The sequence below is a fragment of the Bos grunniens genome, chromosome 7 (assembly GCF_055505025.1).
Source record: "Bos grunniens cultivar Pamir isolate PY7600 chromosome 7, Bosgru_T2T1.0, whole genome shotgun sequence".
Lineage (NCBI taxonomy): Eukaryota > Metazoa > Chordata > Mammalia > Artiodactyla > Bovidae > Bos > Bos grunniens.
Genome location: NC_141171.1, coordinates 8,920,451 through 8,944,928, shown reverse-complemented (window position 1 = coordinate 8,944,928; position 24,478 = coordinate 8,920,451). Strand labels below are relative to the sequence as shown.

At 38.5% G+C, this 24,478-nt stretch overlaps 1 protein-coding gene across 1 annotated transcript; it reads right to left on the bottom strand.

Annotated features, from left to right (window-relative positions):
• Nucleotides 1–4,077: 4,077 nt before the first annotated feature.
• LOC147368278 (olfactory receptor 7A17-like) lies at nt 4,078–5,109 on the bottom strand. The gene has a single exon (XM_086413449.1). The coding sequence runs from the start codon at nt 5,107–5,109 to the stop codon at nt 4,078–4,080; it is 1,032 nt and encodes a 343-aa protein (XP_086269575.1).
• Between the last annotated feature and the right edge of the window lie 19,369 nt (nt 5,110–24,478).

The window sequence follows — 24,478 nt, the reverse complement described above, 5'->3', positions numbered from 1 at the left end:
TTTTTTTATTTATTTTAATTGAGTTGACTTAGTCTGATATATAGTTTAAGTTTTTTGTTTCTGCCTATCAACTTGATTTTTGGGGTACTTTTGCCTTCTCATTTCAAGTAGAAGAGAACACTTCAACTTTGCCTATATAACAGTTCTGGGTGCTGAACTCCCTCAGCTTTTCTTTATCTGGGAGAACCTTTATTTCTTTTTTTTTTTTTTTTTTAGAATTTATTTATTTATTTATTTTCAATTTTAATTTAAAAAAATTATACATGTGTTCCCCATCCTGAACCCTCCTCCCTCCTCCCTCCCCATACCATCCCTCTGGGTCGTCCCAGTGCACCAACCCCAAGCATCCAGCATCGTGCATTGAACCTGGACTAGAACCTTTATTTCTTCTTCATATCTGAAGGATATTTTTGCTGGATGGAGGATTCTTGGCTAGCACTTTTTATATCACAATAGTTTGAGAATGATATTCCATTCTCTCTTGGACTGTGGAGTCTGTGCTAAGAAATTTGTTGATAACCCAATGTGGGTATCTTTGCAGGGTGCTCACTTTTTTCTGGATACCTTTAATATTCTTTCTTTTTACTAACTTTTATTGAAATGTAATTGATTTACAACGTCATATTAGTTCCAGGTATACAGCAAAATGACATATACATATGTTCTTTTTTAGATTCTTTTTCCAGTATAGATTATTACAAGATATTGAGTTTATTTCCCTGTATTTAATTCCCTAGGTCCTTGTTGATTGCCATATATATAGAGAGAGAGATAGATAGATATTAGTATATAAAAACAGCATTCTTTCACTGACTTTTGAAACATTTTCTTTATTTGTTTGCTGTATTTCTGACTGCACTGAGTCTTCCTTGCTTGCGGGGGCTTTCTCTAGTTGCAGAGGTAGGGGGCGCTACTCTTCACTGCGGTGACCTCTCTTGGTGCAGAGCACAGGCTCTACAGTACAGGCTCAGGAGTTGTGGTGCCCCGGCTTAGTGACTTTGTGACGTGTGGAATCTTTCCAGACCAGGCATCAAACCCAGTGCCTGTTCCCGCCTTGGCAGACAGATTCTTGCTTACTGCACCACCAGGGAAGTCTTTTCTTCCATTAACTTTTGACAGTTTTAGTATGTGTGTGTTGGAGGTCTTTTGCATTGAAACATTTATGTGTCGTCTTATAATACCTCTGTGGTTGTGTACATTCGGTTTCTTTCCCAGACTTGGAAAATTCTCAGCTATTATTTCTATACATAGTCTCTCTGATCCTTTCTCCCTCTTTTCTGCTTTTGAGACACCCAGTATCCTTCTAGTAGAGTCAGAAGTCTCTCAGAGAATATCTTCATTTAAAAAAAGAAAAATCTTAGTTCTGTCCTCACATTTACCTGAATCATTCTATCTTTGAATTTACTATCTCTCTGCTCCATACGGTCTCTGCTTCCAGTGCTTTGCAATTCATCCTTCATCTCATTTACTGAGTTCTTCAGCACCAGCACTTCTGTTAACTTATGTTTAAGAGCTTTCATCATTTTGGAAACTGTTCCTTATGTTCATTATTTTTATTCCTCAGCTAACTGATGTGTCTTTGTGAGTTTTCTTGTAGCTTGTTGAGCTTCTTCATGACACTGTTTTGAATTCTCCACTTGGTTGATCATAATCTTTCATGACTTTGAATTAGTTCATGGAAAACTGTTGTTTTCTTTTTGTGATTCCATGTTACTGTGGTTTTTCATGATGCTCAGTGGGTTGCTCCTCTGTCTGTGAATTTGAAGGAGCAAACAATGTTCTTATGTGCGTAAAGCCTTGTATACTTTGATTCTAACAATTCGACAGATTGCTAACAGAGGTCCTTCTGCATTTTTCAATTCAGTGACTTTGTGGCACAAGTTTTTGGTTTGTTTCACATGAGCTGCTCCTGGCTATATTTGAGGAACTACATTTTTTGCATTTCATGGCCTCTTCCAGAGGCATTATCATTGTCCTGGCCATCAGTGTTTGTGCCTCCAGCATCACTGGTGACCTGGTGTTGTCAGTGTCCCTGATGTGGCTGGCATCTTTGCTGGGGGTTCCCAGAGTGGTAGGTGCTCTTGCCACATGCAGGGTGACTTTGCTTGAGGGCCCCCCCACTGATGCCTGGTTCCCTGAGTCTGCAGGTGCTGCTGCATCCAGGAAGCCAAGGCTTTGCGCACCACTTCGAGTGGGACTCCCAGGTGCTCTGGGGCTGTGGGCTCAGTTGTCTCAGCCATGGGCTGGGATCTGATCACTGCCTCTGTTGTTACCCTGGCTCCACCTCCTCTATGTGAAAAATTCACTCACCTTCAGGTGCACAACTGTGTGTATCTCTGGTGTCCCGACATGTTGGGTAGAAAAAAAAAAAAAAAAAACTTTATTGATGAATGATGTTATCTGCAAGTTGTGGGCTGGGAGGAGAAACAAAGGGAGTGTCTTCTGCCACCATAATACTGATGTCACCGATGATAAACTTTTCCCCACAATCTATAAGGTTAAAATTGGGGCTTCCCAGGGGGCTCAGTGGTTAAGAATCCACCTGCAAGTGCAGGAGATGCAGGAGATGTAGGTTCGATCCCAGGATCAAGAAAATCCCCAGAAGGAGAAATGGCAACCCACTCCAGTATTCTTGCTTGGAGAATCCCATGGACAGAGGAGCCTGGTGAGCTACAGTCCATGGGGTCACAAACACCAGACAACACTGAGGACACATGCATAAGCTTAAGATGAAAATACACAAATAAATGGAGTAGACTATCCTATATTAGTGAAGAAAAAATTGCTACATGTCTCCATACAACCTCAAGGATGAGCTTTAGAGTTCCAACACATAGAATTACTGAGAAACATAGACTCATGAGAAATCCAGTAGAGATCAGAACAATTCCTTAATATTAAATCTCATTTGATAATAAAGACATCATATTAGAACAGTTACTGTTAGGATGAGTGGTTATGCAGCAACAAGTCACTGAATAAAATAAAAAATGGTATAGACTCCAATAATCTCATTCTATGCATTTATTCTTATCTTTAAAGATAGCATTCACTACTCTGTTTTTTAACTGTATTACAGATAATTATATTAAAACGTTTATTCCATTGCAGTTTCCTCCCAGTTAAGCAGGATATTGGCAAACATGTTTGCACAAATTGTGAACTGAACCACATGACTAGATAGGCAGTCAAACTCTCTAGTGAGTCATCTTTGATCATGAGGTATATATACATACTATAAATATAGAAAGATTTGACCCTTGAATAATGCAGAGTTTGGAGCAATGGCACCTTGTGCAATTGAAAATCTGCCTGTAATATTGCAATCAATCCTCCCTATCCATAGCTCCACACCCTCTGATTCAGTCAACCCTTTTATAAAATTATATAAATTGCCTTGGATTTTACATGTACACTGTTTTACATTAGTAATATATCTCATGACAATTTTTTTTCCATAAAGCAAGGCAAAAATTACTCAGGATGAAATTTGTCATTTAAGAAAATATTATTCTGTGGGAGAGGGAGAGGGAGAGGGTGGGAAGATTTGGGAGAATGGCATTGAAACATGTAAAATATCATGTATGAAACGAGATGCCAGTCCAGGTTCAATGCACGATGCTGGATGCTTGGGGCTGGTGCACTGGAACGACCTGGAGGGATGGTATGGGGAGGGAGGAGGGAGGAGGGTTCAGGAGGGGGAGCACATGTATACCTGTGATGGATTCATTTTGATGTTTGGCAAAACTAATACAATTACGTAAATTTTAAAAATAAAATAAAATTTAAAATTTAAAGAAAATATTATTCCTCATGTCACCCAAAAAAATAGAAATGCCCAAATATTTCATATTCAAAGTTTGGAAAATTTTGAAGTAGAAAAAAGCACGACTTAAAAAAAAAATACCTAAATGATAGAATGAAAAGAAAGTATAATAAAGTGAGTAACTGAGATTGTATAGAAAAGTTGAATTTTTATAAAAATGGATATCCAAGGAAACAAGCAGAAGGAGTAAATTTTATTCCACACTGAGAAAAGTGTCACAATTACTGATTCTCAGGCTTTGAGCAGTGCAGTCAAGGGCACTTCATCTGCCCCAGGACAATTGGCCTTTTTATAGCTACTATTCCACAGACTCTCTTCAGAGCCCTCTTTATGTCTTTGTTCCTCAGACTGTAGATGAAGGGGTTCAGCATGGGTGTGACCACAGTGTACATCACAGAGGCTGTTGCACTTGAGTGTGAGCTGTTTGTAGCAGCAGAACTAAGGTACACTCCTAGGCTTGTACAATAAAATAAAAAGACAACTGAGAGATGAGATGCACAAGTGGAAAATGCTTTAAACTTTCCCTGAGTTGATGAGATTCTTCGTATGGAAGAGACTATCTTAGAGTAAGAGTAAAGGATACCAGCAAACGGCCCACCAGCTAGTAGCACTGATGCCAAATACATCACCATGTTATTAAGAAAGGTATCAGAACAGGCAAGTTGGACCATCTGATTGAGTTCACAAAAAAATTGGGGAATTTCCACCTCTCTACAGAAGGTCAGTTGCAAAACCATTAAAGTATGTAACAAGGAATTCATAGCACTCATTATCCAGGACACCAATAACAGTAGTCCACAGAGCCGAGGGTTCATGATGACTTTGTAGTGAAGGGGCTGGCAGATGGCCACAAAGCGGTCGTAGGCCATCACTGTCAGGAGGAAGTCATCTAATCCTGCAGAGAATATGTAAAAAAACACCTGAATGATACAGCCTTCATAGGTTATGACTTTGCTCTGGTTCTCGATATTCTGTAGCATCTTTGGGATGGTGGTGGAGGTGAAGCACATGTCTACAAAGGACAAGTTGGAGAGGAAGAAGTACATGGGGGTGTGAAGATGGGAGTCAGAGATGGTGACCAGGATAATGAGCAGGTTTCCAAACACAGTGATCAGGTACATGGAGAGGAAAAGTCCAAAGATAAGGGGCTGCAATTCTTGTTCTTCTGAAAGTCCCAGAAGAAAAAATTCAGAAAATTGTGTATTGTTACCTGGTTCCATGTGATGGAGATGACTACCAGGAAAAATGAAAATAGCATGAGTAATTTTCACAGAAACTGGCATAACTCACATAGTGCAATTTCTATTTTGCTCTCAATAAATTAATTTTAATGTCTTATGTTTAGAAAAGTTCTATTTCATCTCTACTGGGGAATTTTTGACCCATTCTAAGTATACTCCCAAAGAAATCATGCATTCTACAGTTGTAATGAGAAATATTTTCATACATTTGAAGAATATATATTGAGTGTCCACCGTTTTCAAAACACATATTGTTTAGTTGCTAAGCTGGATCTGGCACTTTTGAGACAACCCCCCCGCCCCCCAGACTGTATGTATATGGTGCTGAAAAATATGATATAATATGGCAAGTGATAACAGTTGCTGCGAAGAAAACAAAACTAGATATGAAAGAGAGTAGTAGGAGGTATGGAGAAGGCAATGGCACCCCACTCCAGTACTCTTGCCTGGAAAATCCCATGGACAGAAGAGCTGGAAAGCTGCAGTCCATGCCATCACTGAGGGTCGGACATGACTGAGTGACTTCATTTTCACTTTTCCCTTTCATGCATTGGAGAAGGAAATGGCAACCCACTCCAGTGTTCTTGTCTGGAGAATCCCAGGGATGGGGGAGCCTGGTGGGCTGCCATCTACGAGGTCTCACAGAGCTGGACACGACTGAAGTGACTTACCAGCAGCAGCAGTAGGAGGTATTTTCATGTATTGAGTGTTCAGGTAAGGCCAGCAATCAAGGTGATAATTGAGCAGATAGCTCAAGAAAGGGAGAGAAGGATCTAGTATGATATCAAGAGAAATATGTGTCTGGCGAGGCAATGGCCACTACAAAGGACCTAAGGAAAATACTTGTTCCTTGTACTTTATGAATTTAGTTGCAAAAGCACCCTGTGAATTAAAACATCTCCCATCCTTAGTACCTTCTCCTGACTGAGGTCTGGGCTCTGTGATAAGGCACCTTAATGGATGAATCCAGGCACCTATGCTTTAAGAACTGCTCTCAAGGCACAAGCACACAGTCACAGACACACACACACACACACATGCTCACACCACTTCCTCCTGGGGTATTCCTACTACCCATTTCTCACCCAGAACCACCCTGCTCACACCATATACGATTATGACTCAAGCTGATCATGTCAGATCATCTTTCTCCTACAGAATGCATAAATGGTACCCAGAAATTCCAGTTCACAGACTGCCCATGGACCAATAAACTTGGGGTTCTCTTTTATGATCACTTTCAGCTTTGTATTTAAAGAAATATAAAAAGTATGTGTGTGTGAAAGAGAGGCAGAGGGAGAGAGAAGAGAGGGAAATGAAATAAACATTAGGGGTAAAAGATATAATAAGCTCTAATAGTCCCTGAGACTATGTGATGAATTTGTTTGGCAACATTCCAATTCCAGTTATCTCTACTTGATGCCCAGGAAAAATAATTTTCAAAAAGAAAAATACATGTTTACCTTGACATAATAGTTATACTTTTATAATGAATGAAACCTGAAATATTTGACTACCCCAAAAGAAAAATGGGCAAAGTAATAAAGTGAAGTGAAGTGAAGTGAAGTAGCTCAGACGTGTCTGCCTCTTGGCGACCCCGTGGACTGTAGCCCACCAGGCTTCTCCATCCATGGAATTTTCCAGGCAAGAGTACTGGGGTGGGTTGCCATTTCCTTCTCCAGGGGATCTTGACCCAGGGATCGAACCCAGGTCTCCCTCATTGCAGGCAGACACTTTACCATCTGCTGCTACTGCTAAGTCGCTTCAGTCATGTCCGACTCTGTGCGGACTCCTTCTACTGTCTGAGCCACCAACAAAAATGAGTATCCAAAGGAAAACAACAAAAGCTAAACATGTTTTACATAAAGCAATAGAAGACATTTTCCCCAAATCTTTTCCATTTCTTCGACCAATTTTTTACTGTTCTATAGGGAATGAGGCAAGCTCTTTCCCCAGTTTTCTTATGGGGCATCATTTTTTAAGCACTATCATATTTTTACTTAGCACTATCATATTTTTAAAATAAATCTGATGAGCATACCCCAATGCAATTCTGGTCTTTGTTCAACATGCACAAGGCTTTTTAAACTATACTCTGTAAAGTCTATAGACACCATGTCAATCCACCCTTTTGTCCTGAATAAATTTTTTCACAGGATTCATGCCTGAAGATGTTATATTATATTATAATAGATGTTCATTGTATTATTGTTGACCTATAGTTTTTCTTTTTTAATATAAATTTATTTATTTTAATTGGAGGCTAATTACTATTGTACTTTCAGAAAGATATGTGAATATATGTGCACTTATATAGAATCAGGGCCTTTCCAGGTGGCTCTAGTAGTAAAGAACCTGCCTAACAATGCAGGAGGCATAAGAAAGGCAGGTTCAGTTCCTGGGTCAGGAAGATCACCTGGAGGAGGGAATACAAGCCACTTCAGTATTTTTGCCTGGAGATCCCATGGACAGAGGAGCCTAGTGGGCTACAGTCCATACGGTCGCAAAGAGTCAGATACAACTGAAGCCACTTAGCATGCATGCAGGCAAAAAGAAATGTATTTAAATATGTGTGAAATTACAAAATAAAGGGAATTGCAGGAAAAATAATTGAATAAATTAGTCCCAAAGCAATTGTGTTTTTAAAAAATTGAATAGAGTTTCACACACTAACTCAAACAATATTAAAATAGTAATGATTTACTGATATCCAATGGAATAATAATTAAATTGGGAAATGTGTAAACATGAATATATTATATAATGTTAATGAAAATTATGACACATATTAGATTCTCAGTTATTATATATTGAATGAATCAGGATTTACTTCTCAATTATAGATTTCATTAAATACATATAAAATTGTACTTCAATTTGGGAAGATTAGATTATTGAATAAATCAGAGGGATCATCGATCCAATATAAAAACCAATCCTTTTTGTTGAATACCTAGAAAACTACACACTAAAATCCACAAATGTGCCAAACTGCCTTAAAGCAAGAAATCCAGCATAAGATAGATGTATTTAACTAAGTAAAATGAAAAAGCATTTTTATGGCAAAACAGTCCCCAAAAGGTCAACTGAGAAAGGACAATTCTTAAAAATCATTTCAAAAGCTGATAGTGGTAGAATAAGAGGTTTATATTATATGGGCATATAATAATAAGATCGACACATCAAAATGACAATTCAAGGTATTATTTTTTATCAAGCTCAGTAACCCTTTGGACTCTGTGGGAGAGGGAGAGGGAGGGGTGATTTGGAAGAATGGCATTGAAACATGTATAATATCATATATGAAATGAATCACCAGTCCAGGTTCAATGCAGGATACAGGATGCTTGGGGCTGGTGCACTGGGACAACCCAGAGAGATGGTACAGGGAGGGAGGAGGGAGGGGGGTTCAGGATGGGGAACACGTGTACACCTGTGGTGGATTCATGTTGATGTATGGCAAAACCAATACAATGTTGTAAAGTAATTAACCTCCAATAAATAAATAAATTTATATTTAAAAAAAAGAAAAGAACACTTTTTCACAACCATCCATCTGGGGAAATAGAGTTGTCACACAGTTTACAGTGTTGCTTTGAAACAGGGAGCAAAGGTGCACTATCTGTATTTGCAGACAGAAATTTAAAATGGTACTCTGTTGGGTAAACCATCTGAACAATGGCACAGATATTAAAAGTACAGAAGTTGTTTAACTGGAGGCTTCTCAGTCTCAGCACTGTTGACATTCTCAGACAGGTTGTTCTCTGTGGTGGAGTCTGTCCTGTGACTTGCAGGATGTCTAGAGCATCCCTGACCTCCACCCACTGTTCCCAGAGTAACAGTCAGATATTTCTACAACCATTGTTCAGTGTTCCCAGGGAAACAGAGTTGCTCTTATTTAGAAACACAGTTTATATTTAACAACTTCAAATATTTTTGTAAGAATGATATAATAGCAACTTGAAGAGAAAGATTAGGAAAGACAGTCTGCAGTGTGAATAGCACAGCCCTTTATTAAATACTAAACAGCTATTGAAATAATGAACCTATATTGCATTGAATACTAGTTGATTGGAAGAAAATCCCTGGGGCATTATTGACCAGTAAAGGAAAAGGTAGGAAAAAAAAAAAAAAGGACTGCACTGAATCAAGAGTATCTGTGATGTGCATAGGATTCTACTCATACATTTGTAGAAAAGTGTACGAATAGGTGTTTTTACCTAATATAGAAAGAAAAGTTTAAAAGAAACCAAGCAGATGTGGGACAGTGTTACTGAGAATAAAGCTATGTTAAGTGGTAGTGGTTTTAAAATAACTGAATGTAACAAGATTGAATGAATATCTATAACTAAGTTTCATAAAGACCTGAACAGTAATAATTTAATGATACCAACATTGCCCACTAATTCAATGTTCAATTGCCAAAGAATTGGAAATAAAATATTTTAATACCAAGCAGGAATCAGTATTCAAGTTCAATTTTTTTTCTTAACAAAAGATACATTGATTCAAATATGTTCATGAAAGACAAAGGTGACATTTAATCAAATGGTTAAAAAATGATTTCTACATGATGTCTAAAGGTAATACAAGTTTTAGAAATACATTTAACCACAAAAGATTAAAAGGAACAATAAGGAAGAAGAGAGTAAAAGTTAGAAATATGTTTAATAGGTGGTTGTGTGTGTGTGTGTGTGTGAGTGTGTGTGTGTGTTAAATTGCTACAGTCATGTCCAACTCTTTGCAACCCTATGGACCACAGCCCACCAGGCTCCTCTGTCCATGGGATTCTCCAGGCATGAATACTGGAGTGGGTTGCCATGCCCTCCTCCAGGGCATCTTCCAGACCCAGGGATCCAGCTATTTCTGTTATGTCTTCTGCATTGGCAGGTGGGTTCTTTACCACTAGCATCACCTAGGAAGCCCATAATAAGTGATCAATTAGAACTAAAAAATATGCAGGAAAACAACCACTGGCATGTTTTTAAAGCAAGTATTGTCAAGCAAAGTATATAACAGTGACAGCTCAAATTCGTTCAATAAAAAATACAAAAAGAAATGGAGAGAACACCATATGACTGACCACATAAATTTCATAAATTACCAAACATTCTCACAAATAAATCTATATATACATAAAATAACTAAATGGCAAGCATTTTGTGGAAAGAAAATAAAGCCTCCAATTCATTTTGAATAATGTGAGCAAAGACAGGAATAAAAACACTCCAACAAGGGTTGCAGTGTTACAAAGGGTTCTCACAGACAATTTTTGATCAACAGAGTAAATGTGTAACACAGAGATAAATATATATTTGTATATGTGTGTTTGTGTGTGCTCAGTCATTTCCAACTCTTTCTATATGAGAATACATATAAAACTTTTCAGCAAAGGTCTTTCCCGATTGCTCAGTGAGTAAAGAATTTGCCTGCAATGCAGGAGACACAGGAAATGTGGATTTGATCCCTGGATGGGATGATCCCATGGAGGAGAAAATGGCAACGCACTCCAGTATTCTTGCCTGAAAAATTCCATGGACAGAGGAGACTAGCAGGCTACAGTCCATGGGGTTGCAAAGAGTCTAACACGACTGAGTGAACGAGCATGAACACACAATAGTCAGGATAGCAATCTACCACACGAATCTCCAGTATCTGAGCTAGGCTGGACTGAATCACAGGTGACCTCAGATAAATGTTCAAGGTTTGCATTGTATTTCTCTCCCACAGTGTCTTTGGGCTCTCAGACTCACCTAGATGGGAACTGAAAGAAAGGTCTTTGTGTGGAAGTTCAAATGCCTCCTGAAGGATTGATAATAGAGACTGAAGCTCTGTCCACACAAGACAGCTGCAGGGAGTAAGGGACTGATTTCCCAGCCAAACCCAGGTTTTCAAAGGAAACATGTCCTGTAGCATCCAAGATTTATCCGGCTGAGGGCACCACAGCAGAGAGATTTTATAGCTCACCTAGCTTCTCATTAGGCATCTTTCTGCTGTAACACCCATACTCTGTACCTGATTTCCCTGGGGGACAGGGGTCTGGACAGAAAGGAAAGTTTTCCATTTTATTCTTTGTTCCTAAGAGACCAGTTTACAAGGCAGGTGAATTTTGTTTTTTTTTACTCCTCTCATTAATTGTCCTATGTCCAGAGGTCTAAACCATCCCAGCATCTTATCCCAGTCTGAGCTAAAGTTTCCTCGAAGTCTAAGGTTAAGAATTCTCACTTAATTTAGTCCCTCAGATCTTTCAATTTTTCACTAGTGGTGAACACGTAACTCCTGATATTTCTAAAAAATACTTTAGGATTGTGATAACATTGTCTTTTCATAGAAAACCTTGGGCACTACATTCCTTGGCTACCCAAAATTTTGCCAACCCAATCAGGATTTGTATGCTTATATCAGAAGTTACGAGCTGTCCTTTGGTACTTCATTATGAATGTTTTTAAATCTGAGACAAATTTAGAAATTTGTATACACTATAACCTAACTTAGCACATTATGGGGCCTGTCTGCTTTAATTTTTATAGAAGTTCATGCTGTGATATAGTCTTTTTATATAGTATGACTTCATTCTCTATTATAGAAATAAGACAGAGGGGTTTAATGTTCTGCTCAAAGGTATGACCAAGAGAGGGATGGAGTCTTGATTAGGTGTTTTGATTGTCAGAATTCTTTCAGTTCATAAATTCTGTGGCAGTGATTTGCAATCAGAGATGACTGTGCAGCTGGTTATATTTTTCAGGATCTAAAAGAATTCTATACATGTATTGCATAGGACAGTATCCAATACTTATAATTTTACTGCCTCAAATACCATCAGTGAAAGGTATAAAATTTATTCGAGTCCAGCATTTTTTTAAATTGGCTGTTCTTAAAAATTACCAAGACCTACATATCTAATGAAAAGTGTTATTCAGCAGGTCTCATCCAAGGTACCAAAGATTCTGATTTTTTAACAAGTTCCTACATGTTCTTAATGCTGCAGGTCCTTGTCTGTGTAGTAAGAACATGATTCTGTTACTAAATTCTGCAAATTTAGATTTTTTATACACCTAGTGGTTCAGACAGTAAAGAATCTGCCTGAATGTGTGAGACCTGGATTCGATCCCTGGATTGGGAAGACTGCCTGGAGGAGGGCGTGGCAACCCACTCCAGTATTCTTGCCTGGAGAATCACCATGGACAGAGGAGCCTGACAGACTACAGTCCATGGGGTCACAAAGAGTGAGACATGACTGAGCAACTAAGCACAAGACAGCACATACACTATAACCTAGCTTAGCACATTATAGGGACAGTCCACTTTAATTTTTATACAAGTTCATTCTGTGATGTAGTCTTCTTATGTTCTTCATTCTCCTATATAGACATGAGCCACAGAGGCGTTTAATGTTCTGCTCAAAAGTATAAACTAAGAAAGTCTTGATTGGGAGTCTAGATTACCAAAACACTTTTAGTTCACAAGTTCTGTGGCTGTGATTCTCAATCAGAGATGACTTTGCAGCTGGTAGTGGTTTTCAGTGTCTAAAGGGATCCTACAAATGTAATTCATAGGACAGTATTTAATACAATAATTATACTGCCTCAAATACCATCAGTGCAAAGGAATAAAACTTATTCTAGTATAGCATTCTCCAGATCAGGAAGCAACAGTTACAACTGGACATGGAACAAAAGACTGGTTCCAAATAAGAAAAGGAGTATGTCAAGGCTGTATATTTCACCCTGCTTATGTAACTTCTATGCCGAGTACATCATGAGAAACGCTGGGCTGGAAGAAGCACAAGCTGGAATCAAGATTGCCAGGAGAAATATCAATAACCTCAGATATGCAGATGACACCACCACCCTTATGGCAGAAAGTGAAGAGGAACTAAAAAGCCTCTTGATGAAAGTGAAAGAGGAGAGTGAAAAAGTTGGCTTAAAACTCAACATTCAGAAAAGGAAGATCATGCCATCTGGTCCCATCACTTCATGGGAAATAGATGGAGAAACAGTGGAAACAGTATCAGACTTTATTTTGGGGGACTCCAAAATCACTGACGATGGTGACTGCAGCCATGAAATTAAAAGATGCTTACTCCTTGGAAGAAAAGTTATGACCAACCTAGATAGCAAAGTTAAAAGCAGAGGCATTACTTTGCCAACAAAGGTCCATCTTGTCAAGGCTATGGTTTCTTCAGTGGTCATGTATAAATGTGAGAGTTGGACTGTGAAGAAAGCTGAACGCCGAAGAGCTGTGGTACATATACACAATGGATTATTACTCATTAAAAAGAATACATTTGAATCAGTTCTAATGTGGTGGATGAAACTGGAGCCTATTATACAGAGTCAAGTAAGCCAGAAACAAAAACACCAATATAGTATACTAATGCATATTTATGGAATTTAGAAAGATGGTAATGATAACCCTGTATGCGAGACAGCAAAAGAGACACAGATGTATAGAACAGCCTTTTGGACTCTGTGGGAGAGGGAGGGGGGAATGATTTGGGAGGATGGAATTGAAACAGGTATAATATCATATAAGAAACCAATCGCCAGTCCAGGTTCAATGCAGGATATAGGATGCTTGGGGCTGGTGCACTGGGATGACCTAGAGGGATAGTATGGGGAGGCAGGTGGGAGAGGGGTTCAGGATGGGGAGCATGTGTACACCCGTGGCCAATTCATGTTGATGTATGGCAAAATAAATACAATATTGTAAAGTAATTAGCCTCCAATTAAAATAAATAAATTTAAATTTAAAAAAATTGATGCTTTTGAACTGTGGTGGTGGAGAAGACTCTTCTTGAGAGTCCCTTGGACTGAAAGGAAATCCAACCAGTCCATTCTCAAGGAGATCAGCCCTGGGATTTCTTTGGAAGGAATGATGCTAAAGCTGAAACTCCAGTACTTTGGCCACCTCATGCGAAGAGTTGACTCATTGGAAAAGACTCTGATGCTGGGAGGGATTGTGGGCAGGAGGAGAAGGGGACGACAGAGGATGAGATGGCTGGATGGCATCACTGACTCGATGGAGGTGAGTCTGGGTGAACTCCGGGAGCTGGTGATGGACAGGGAGGCCTGGCGTGCTGTGATTCATGGGGTCGCAAAGAGTCAGACACGACTGAGCAACTGATCTGAACTGAAATTGACTATTCTTAAAAGTTACCAAGGACTATAGTTCAAATGCAAATTATGATTCAGCAGGTCTGATTCAAGGTACCAGGGCCTCTGTATTTCTCACAATGTCCTACATGTCTTGATGCTGCAGGTCTTTGTCTGGGTAGCGAGAAAATGATTCTGTTAGATTCAGGTATAAACTGTTTTAGGTCTTCATCAAGAATCTTCCATGTCTGTAATTCTGAATGACATATTTCACTCAATTTCTCAAGCAGTGGTAAGTTCTCTTTGATTATTTTAGTGGGAAGAAGTCAAGGGTGGGACGATTTGAGAGGCTAGCATTGAAATATGTACATTACCAGATGTAAAACAGATGACCAGTGCAAGAATGATTCATGAAGCAGGGCAGCCAAAGCCAGGGCTCTGGGACAACCAGAGCAGGGAGGGAGGTGAGAGGGGGGTTCAGGATGAGCAAGTATGAAAGGAGAAATTAACAATAACACAATAATAGTGGGAGACTTTAATACCCCACTCACATCTATGGATAGATCAACAAAACAGAAAATTAAAAATGAAACACAAACTTTAAATGATACAATACACCAGTTAGACCTAATTGATATCTATAGGGCAATTCATCCCAAAACAATGAATTTCACCTTTTTCTTAAGCACACATGGAACCTTCTCCAGGATAGATCACATCCTGGGCCATAAATCTAGCCTTGGTAAATTAAAAAAAAAAGAAATCATTCCAAGCATTGTTTCTGACCACAATGCAGTAAGATTAGATCTCAATTACAGGAGAAAAACTATTAAAAATTCCAACATATGGAGGCTGAACAACACGCTGCTGAATAACCAACAAATCACAGAAGAAATCAAAATTTGCATAGAAACTAATGAAAATGAAAACACAACAACCCAAAACCTGTGGGACACTTTAAAAGCAGTCCTAAGGGGAAAGTTCATAGCAATGCAGGCATACCTCAAGAAACAAGAAAAAAGTCAAATAAATAACCTAACTCTACACCTAAAGCAACTAGAAAAGGAAGAAATGAAGAACCCCAGAGCTAGTACAAGGAAAGAAATCTTAAAAATTAGGGCAGAAATAAATGCAAAAGAAACAAAAGAGACCATAGCAAAAATCAAAAAAGCCTAAAGCAGGTTCTTTGAAAGGATAAATAAAATTGACAAACCGTTAGCCAGACTCATCAAGAAACAAAGGGAGAAAAATCAAATCAATAAAATTAGAAATGAAAATGGAGAGATCACAACAGACAACACAGAAATACAAAGGATCATAAGAGACTACTATCAACAATTATATGCCAATAAAATGGACAACGTGAAAGAAATGACAAATTCTTAGAAAAGTACAACTTTCCAAAACTTGACCAGGAAGAAATAGAAAACCTTAACAGACCCATCACAAGCACGGAAATTGAAACTTTAATCAAAAATCTTACAGCAAACAAAAGCCCAGGTCCAGACGGCTTCACAGCTGAATTCTACCAAAAATTTAGAGAAGAGCTAACACCTATCCTGCCCAAACTCTTCCAGAAAATTGCTGAGGAAGGAAAAATTCCAAACAAATTCTATGAGGCCACCATCACCCTAATACCAAAACCTGACAAAGATCCCACAAAAAAAGAAAACTACAGGCCAATATCACTGATGAACATAGACACAAAAATCCTTAACAAAATTCTAGCAATCAGAATCCAACAACACATTAAAAAGATCCTACACCATGAACAAGTGGGCTTTATCCCAGGGATGCAAGGATTCTTCAATATCCACAAATCAATCAATGTAATACACCGCATTCACAAATTAAAAAATAAAAACCATGTGATTATATCAATAGATGCAGAGAAAGCCTTTGACAAATTTCAACATCCATTTATGATAAGAACTCTCCAGAAAGCAGGAATAGAAGGAACATACCTCAACATAATAAAAGCTATATATGACAAACCCACAGCAAACATTATCCTCAATGGTGAAAAATTGAAAGCATTTCCTCTAAAGTCAGGAACAAGACAAGGGTGACCACTTTCACCATTACTATTCAACATAGTTTTGGAAGTTTTGGCCACAGCAATCAGAGCAGAAAAAGAAATAAAAGGAATCCAAATTGGAAAAGAAGAAGTAAAACTCTCACTATTTGCAGATGACATGATCCTCTACATAGAAAACCCTAAAGATTCCACCAGAAAATTACTAGAACTAATCAATGATTATAGTAAAGTTGCAGGATATAAAATCAACACACAGAAATCCCTTGCATTCCTATACACTAATAATAAGAAAACAGAAAGAGAAATTAAGGAAACAATTCCATTCACCATTGCAATGGAAAGAATAAAATACTTAGGAATATATCTACCTAAAGAAACTAAAGACCTATATATAGACAACTATAAAACACTGGTGAAAGAAATCAAAGAGGACACTTATAGATGGAGAAATATACCATGTTCATCGATTGGAAGAATCAATATAGTGAAAATGAGTATACTACCCAAAGCAATTTATAGATTCAATGCAATCCCTATCAAGCTACCAATGGTATTCTTCACAGAGTTAGAACAAATAATTTCACAATTTGTATGGAAATACAAAAAACCTCGAATAGCCAAAGCTATCTTGATAAAGAAGAATGGAACTGGAGGAATCAACCTACCTGACTTCAGGCTCTATTACAAAGCCACAGTTATCAAGACAGTATGGTACTGGCACAAAGACAGAAATATTGATCAATGGAACAAAATAGAAAGCCCAGAGATAAATCCACGCACATATGGACACCTTATCTTTGACAAAGAAAGCAAGAATATACAATGGATTAAAGACAATCTCTTTAACAAGTGGTGCTGGGAAGACTGGTCAACCACTTGTAAAATAATGGAACTAGAACACTTTCTAACACCATACACAAAAATAAACTCAAAATGGATTAAAGATCTCAATGTAAGACCAGAAACTATAAAAGTCCTAGAGGAGAACATAGGCAAAACACTCTCTGACATACATCACAGCAGGATCCTCTATGACCCACCTCCCACAATATTGGAAATAAAAGCAAAAATAAACAAATGGGACCTAATTAAACTTAAAACCTTCTGCACAACAAAGGAAACTATTAGCAAGGTGAAAAGACAGCCTTAAGAATGGGAGAAAATAATAGCAAATGAAGCAACTGACAAACAACTAATCTCAAAAATATACAAGCAACTCCTACAGCTCAACTCCAGAAAAATAAATGACCCAATCAAAAAATGGGCCAAAGAACTAAATAGACATTTCTCCAGAGAAGACATACAGATGGCTAACAAACACATGAAAAGATGCTCAACATCACTCATTATCAGAGAAATGCAAATCAAGACCACTATGAGGTACCATTTCACGCCAGTCAGAATGGCTGCTATCCAAAAGTCTACAAGCAATAAATGCTGGAGAGGGTGTGGAGAAAAGGGAACCCTCTTACACTGTTGGTGGGAATGCAAACTAGTACAGCCACTATGGAGAACAGTGTGGAGATTCCTTAAAAACTGGAAATAGAACTGCCTTATGATCCAGCAATCCCACTGCTGGGCATACACACTGAGGAAACCAGAAGGGAAAGAGACACGTGTACCCCAATGTTCATCACAGCACTGTTTATAATAGCCAGGACATGGAAGCAACCTAGATGCCCATCAGCAGATGAATGGATAAGAAAGCTGTGGTACATATACACAATGGAGTATTACTCAGCCATTAAAAAGAATACATTTGAATCAGTTCTAATAAAATGGATGAAACTGGAACCTATTATACAGAGTGAAGTAAGCCAGAAAGAAAAACAACAATACAGTATACTAACACATATATATGGAATTTAGAAAGATGGTAACAATAACCCTTTGTACGAGACAGCAAAAGAGACACTGATGTATAGATCAGTCTTATGGACTCTGTGGGAGAGGGAGAGGGAGAGGGTGGGGAGATTTGGGAGAATGGCATTGAAACATGTATAATATCATGTATGAAACGAGTCGCCAGTCCAGGTTCAATGCACGATACTGGATGCTTGGGGCTGGTGCACTGGGATGACCCAGAGGGAGGGTATGGGTAGGGAGGAGGGAGGAGGGTTCAGGATGGGGAGCACGGGTATTCCCGTGGCGGATTCATTTTGATGTTTGGCAAAATTAATACAATATTGTAAAGTTTAAAAATTAAATAAAATTTAATAAAATAAAATAAATCAAATTTAAAAATAAATATACATGAAATATTTAAAAAAGAAAATAGAAAGATGGTAACAATAACTCTGTATGCAAGACAGCAAAAGAGACACAGATGTATAGAACAGTCTTTTGGACTCTGTGGGAGAGGGCAAGTGTGGGATGATTTGAGAGAATGGCATTGAAACATGTATAATATCATGTGTGAAACAAATCGCTAGACCAAGTTCGATGCATGATACAGGATTCTTGGGGCTGATGCACTGGGATAATCCAGAGGGATGGTATGCGGAGGGAGATGGGAGAGGGGTTCAGGATGTGGAACACATGTACACCCATGGCAGATTCATGTTGATGTATGACCAAACCAATACAATATTGTTACTTAATTAGCCTCCAACTAAAATAAATAAATTTATATTTAAAAAATTTAGAATAGAGAAGATATTTCATTTAGAACAACGGAAGGAATTGTATTGTAGGTAACAATCTAAGGTTTCAAGTAGAAGAAGAAAGATGATTCAAGATAAAATATAATTATACCAATCTTTCATGCCAATGATAAACCTCTTTATATATGGACACTGATTTTACATACATTGGTAAGTAAATGTACACCAGAAAAAATAATTTTCATAGTTAAAATCTGGCATAAATAGGTGCTTCATTTTAACTAAAGTCATCTTAGACTCTAGACATTATTACATCAAACTTTATATTGAAATTGGTGTTTCACATAGACTAGCATCGGAGACATGCCTTGATGATCAGCTTTTCTAGTGACTCTGATAACAATGGCTCAGCAGGTAAAGAATCTATCTGCAATGCAGGAGACGCAGGAAATGGAGGTTTTATCCCTGGGTGAAGATGCCTTGGAGTAGAAAATGGTAACCCACTCCAGTATTGTTGCCTGAAAAATGCCACAGACAGAGGAGTCTGGTGGGCTACAATCCATGGGGTCATAGAGTCAGACACAACTAAGCAACTGAGCATACACTGATAACCAACATGCACACTGAGCTGAAGAACAAGATCCTAGATGGAATAAAATGGAATGCTTTGCTATGAAACATACTATATGCTAAAGTCTACATTTTGGGGAAGAGAAATTATGGTAGTGATGTCAAAGGAATGATGAACAAAAAGTGATAACCTGAGGTATCATGCTTACACTCATGAAATTATGTTACTGGATTTATTAGACAAGGTAATTTTTCTTTTCCAAAAAGGTTACAGAACTCATGATTATTCACTTAGTAAAATGAAATCAATTTGATCTGTATATAACATTTCACAAAGAAATCATTCTTAGGAGATACACAGATACACCCAGTCTATGAGATATATATTCAAAACCTTATTTCACTTAAGGTTGTGAATCAATTTGGGAGAGTAGGAAAATGACAAAAGATGAAGCACAGATGACAGGACAGAAAAGCTAATGAAGTAAGTTGCTGAAGTTGCATAGAGAAGTCAAAATCTAAGAAATGGAAATAGCAAACTGTAAGTTGAAGGAGAAAGTGCTATTTCCACAGTTTGATCAAAGAATCACAAGAGGTGGCCCCAAGGCTTTAGCCCTGCTATCATGGGCATTTCTTCAGCCCAAGGACAAATGACCCTGGTATAGTCTCCTTCCCAAATATTTTTTTCAGTTCAGTTCAGTTCAGTTGCTCAGTCGTGTCTGCCTTTTTGTGACCCCACAGACTGCAGCATGCCAGGCCTTGCTGTCCATCATCAACTCCTAGAGTTTACTCAAACTCATGTCCATTGAGTCGGTGATGCCATCCAACCATCTCATCCTCTGGGAGCAAGCTCTGGGAAGTCTGGCGTGCTGCAGTTCATGGGGTCACAAAGAGTTGGACATGACTGAGGGACTAAACTGAACTATATATAGTATTTCACAAAGAAATTATTCTTAGCAGATGCACCCAGTCTTATGAGATATATGGGCATTTCCATGTATTTCACTTAAGGAGGTGAATCAATTTAAAAAAGTAGAAAAAAGTTATTGAACAAGTTGTTGAAATTGTATCAGGTCATATCAGTCAATCAGTCTTTTCCGACTCTTTGGGACCCCATGAATCACAGCACGCTAGGTCTCCCTGTCCATCACCAACTCTCGGAGTTCACCCAGACTCACGTCCATCGAGTCAGTGATGCCATCCATCCATCTCATCCTCTGTTGTCCCCTTCTCCTCTTGCCCCCCAAACCTCCTAGCATCAGAGTCTTTTCCAAGGAGTCAACTCTTCGAATGAGGTGGCCAAAGTACTGGAGTTTCAGCTTTAGCATCATTCCTTCCAAAGAAATCCCAGGGCTGGTCTCCTATAGAATGGTCTCACTTGATCTCTTGCAGTCCAAGGGACTCTCAAGAGTCTTCTCCAACACCACAGTTCAAAAGCATCAATTCTTCGATGCTCAGCCTTCCTCACAGTCCTACTCTCACATCCATACATGACCACTGGAAAAACCATAGCCTTGACTAGATGAACATTTGTTGGCAAAGTAATGTCTCTGCTTTTGAACATGCTCTCTAGGTTGGTCATAACTTTCCTTCCAAGGAGTAAGCATCTTTTAATTGCATGGCTGCAGTCACCATCTGTAGTGATTTTGGAGCCCAGAAAAATAAAGTCTGACACTGTTTCCACTGTTTCCCCATATATTTCCCATGAAGTGATGGGACCGGATGCCATAATCTTCATTTTCTGAATGTTGAGCTTTAAGCCAACTTTTTCACTCTCCTCTTTCACTTTCATCAAGAGGCTTTTTAGTTCCTCTTCACTTTCTGCCATAAGGGTGGTGTCATCTGCATATCTGAGGTTGTTGATATTTCTCCCGGTAATCTTGATTCCAGCTTGTGTTTTTTCCAGCCCAGCGTTTCTTATGATGTACTCTGCATATAAATTAAATAAACGGGGTGACAATATACAGCTTTGACAAACTTCTTTTCCTATTTGGAGCCAGTCTGTTGTTCCATGTTCAGCTCTAACTGTTGCTTCCTGACCTGCATACAAATTGCTCAAGAGGCAGATCAGGTGGTCTAGTATTCCCATCTCTTTCAGAATTTTCCACATTTTATTGTGATCCACACAGCCAAAGGCTTTGGCATAGTCAATAAAGCAGAAATAGATATTTTTCTGAAACTCACTTGCTTTTTCCATGATCCAGTGGATGTTGGCAATTTGATCTCTGGTTCCTCTGCCTTTGCTAAAACCAGCTTGAACATCAGGAAGTTCATAGTTCACATATTGCTGAAGCCTGGCTTGGAGAATTTTGAGCATTACTTCACTAGCGTGTGAGATGAGTGCAATTGTGCTGTAGTTTGAGCATTGTTTGGCATTGCTTTTCTTTGGGATTGAAATGAAACCTGACCTTTTCCAGTCCTGTGGCCACTGCTGAGTTTTCCAAATTTGCTAGCATATTGAGTGCAGCACTTTCACAGCATCATTTTTCAGGATTTGAGATAGCTCAACTGATTTTCCATCAACTCCACTAGCTTTGTTCGTAGTGATGCTTTCTAAGGCCCACTTAACTTCACATTCCAGGATATCTGGCTCTAGGTCAGTGATCACACCATCGTGATTTTCTGGGTCATGAAGATGTTTTTTGTACAGTTCTTCTGTGTATTCTTTCCATCTCTTCTTAATATCTTCTGCTTCTGTTAGGTCCATACCATTTCTGTCCTTTATTGAGCCCATCTTTGCATGAAATGTCCCTTTGGTATCTCTGATTTTCTTGAAGAGATCCCTAGCCTTTCCCATTCTGTTGTTTTCCTCTATTTCTTTGCAATGATCACTGAAGAAGGCTTTCTTGTCTCTTCTTGCTATTCTTTGGAATTCTGCATTCAGATGTTTATATCTTTCCTTTTTTCCTTTGCTTTTCGCTTCTCTTCTCTTCACAGCTATTTGTAAGGCCTCCTCAGACAGCCATTTTGCTTTTTTTGCATTTCTTTTCCATGGGGATGGTCTTGATCCCTGTCCTGTACAATGTGACGAACCTCATTCCATAGTTCATCAGGCACTCTATCTATCTGATCTAGGCCCTTAAATCTATTTCTCACTTCCACTGTATAATCATAAGGGATTTGATTTAGGTCATACCTGAATGGCCTAGTGGTTTTCCCTACTTTCTTCAATTTAAGTCTGTATTTACCAATAAGGAGTTCATGATGTGAGCCACAGTCAGCTCTTGGTCTTGTTTTTGCTGACTGTATAGAGCTTCTCCATCTTTGGCTGCAAAGAATATAATCAATCTGATTTCAGTGTTGACCATCTGGTGATGTCCATGTATAGAGTCTTCTTTTGTGTTGTTGGAAGGGGGTGTTTGTTATGACCAGTGCATTTTCTTGGCAAAACTATTAGTCTTTGCCCTGCTTCATTCCGTATTCCAAGGCCAAATTTGCCTGTTACTCCAGGTGTTTCTTGACTTCCTACTTTTGCATTCCAGTCCCCTATAATGAAAAGGACATCTTTTTTGGGTGTTAGTTCTAAAAGGTCTTGTAGGTCTTCATAGAACCGTTCAACTTCAGCTTCTTCAGTATTACTGGTTGGGGCATAGACTTGGATTACTGTGATATTGAATGGTTTGTCCTGGAAACGAACAGAGATCATTCTGTCGTTTTTGAGATTGCATCCAAGTACTGCATTTCGGACTCTTTTGTTGTCCATGATGGCCACTCTATTTCTTCTGAGATTGTATAGAGAAGTTTAAATCAAATAAATGGAAATAGCAGGCAATCAGCAGAAGGAGCAAGTGCCATTTTCACAATATGATCAAAGAATCAAAATATGAGGCCCTGAGGCTTTAACCCTGCTATCATGTGCAACTTTTAGAATAGATTTAGAATGAAAGGACCATGAGTAACAAGAGATGCGGAAAGTAGTTCAAAATATGCAACAGTGTGATGTATTTGCACCATATATGAAGAACATTCTTTTTCATTTTTGTTTAAGGCAAGGATTTTCAAGTGAAGAATATTTGAGTGATGGCTTAATTCCTTCAGTTAAAAAAAAATATTGGAGAGAACATAAGATGACTGACACAGATTTTACCAAACAAAATTTTAAATTCTCAGAAATTCCACACAAATAATTGTATAAATAATGACATATTTAAGGGCAAACAGCAATCTTGATCATAAAAATCCAAATCTTAATTTGAAAGCATATAATAATTTAAAAGAAAAACAGGAGCAAAAATTTGCTGAATTTTCTATATGAAAGCAAAGAACTTGACTGGTCAGTTTTAAAAGGAGGCAGTAATGGGCTAATGATTCTACCAGATCAAACCAGTCAATCCAAAGGGAATCAGTTGTGAATATTCATTGGAAAGACTGATGCTGAAGCTGGAGCACCACTACTTTGGCCACCTGACGTGAAGAGCTGACTCACTTGATAAGACCCCTATGCTGAGAAAGATTGAAGGCAGGAGAAGGGAACGACAGAGGATGAGATGGTTGGATGGCGTCACCAACTTGATGGACATGAGTCTGAGCGAGCTCTGGGAGCTGGTCATGGACAGGGAAGCCTGGTGTGCTGCAGTCCATGTGGTCACAAAGAGTCAGACACAATTGAGCAACTGAACTGAACTGAATGATTCTACACATATATTTAATATTATAGGAAATTAAATAATTGAAAGGTAAGCTCTTTGACATACAATTTTGATATAATAATCTTTTTTTATTTGAATATTAAAAGGGTGGAGACACTGAGATGTATGTCTCATCAAGGGCTGTTGCAGGGGAAATGTTGGCCAGCATTCTAGGTCTGGATCTTATTCATCATAGTTAAACATACTTCTGCTAGAAAAACATGCTACATAACTGTACATCCCTCCACAGCTAATACCCTTTAACTCTACTTCAGTTAACGACAAACAGTACTTGGACTTAGGTTCTACTTTGACGGAAAACTTATATTGTAAGTTTACAATATAAACTTACTAGCTTACAAATAGTTGGAGGACATTAAAGTTGCTTGCTCAGATGACTAAGGCTTTACTGTTTGTAAAGCTTGGCTGAGGGAACATCCCCAGTGGTTTGAATTTTAAAACTATCATTTTCTCCCC

Bases quoted from the DNA above. Each gene is read 5' to 3' on its own strand.
- LOC147368278 (XM_086413449.1), bottom strand. From the start codon at position 5,109: ATGCCAGTTTCTGTGAAAATTACTCATGCTATTTTCATTTTTCCTGGT.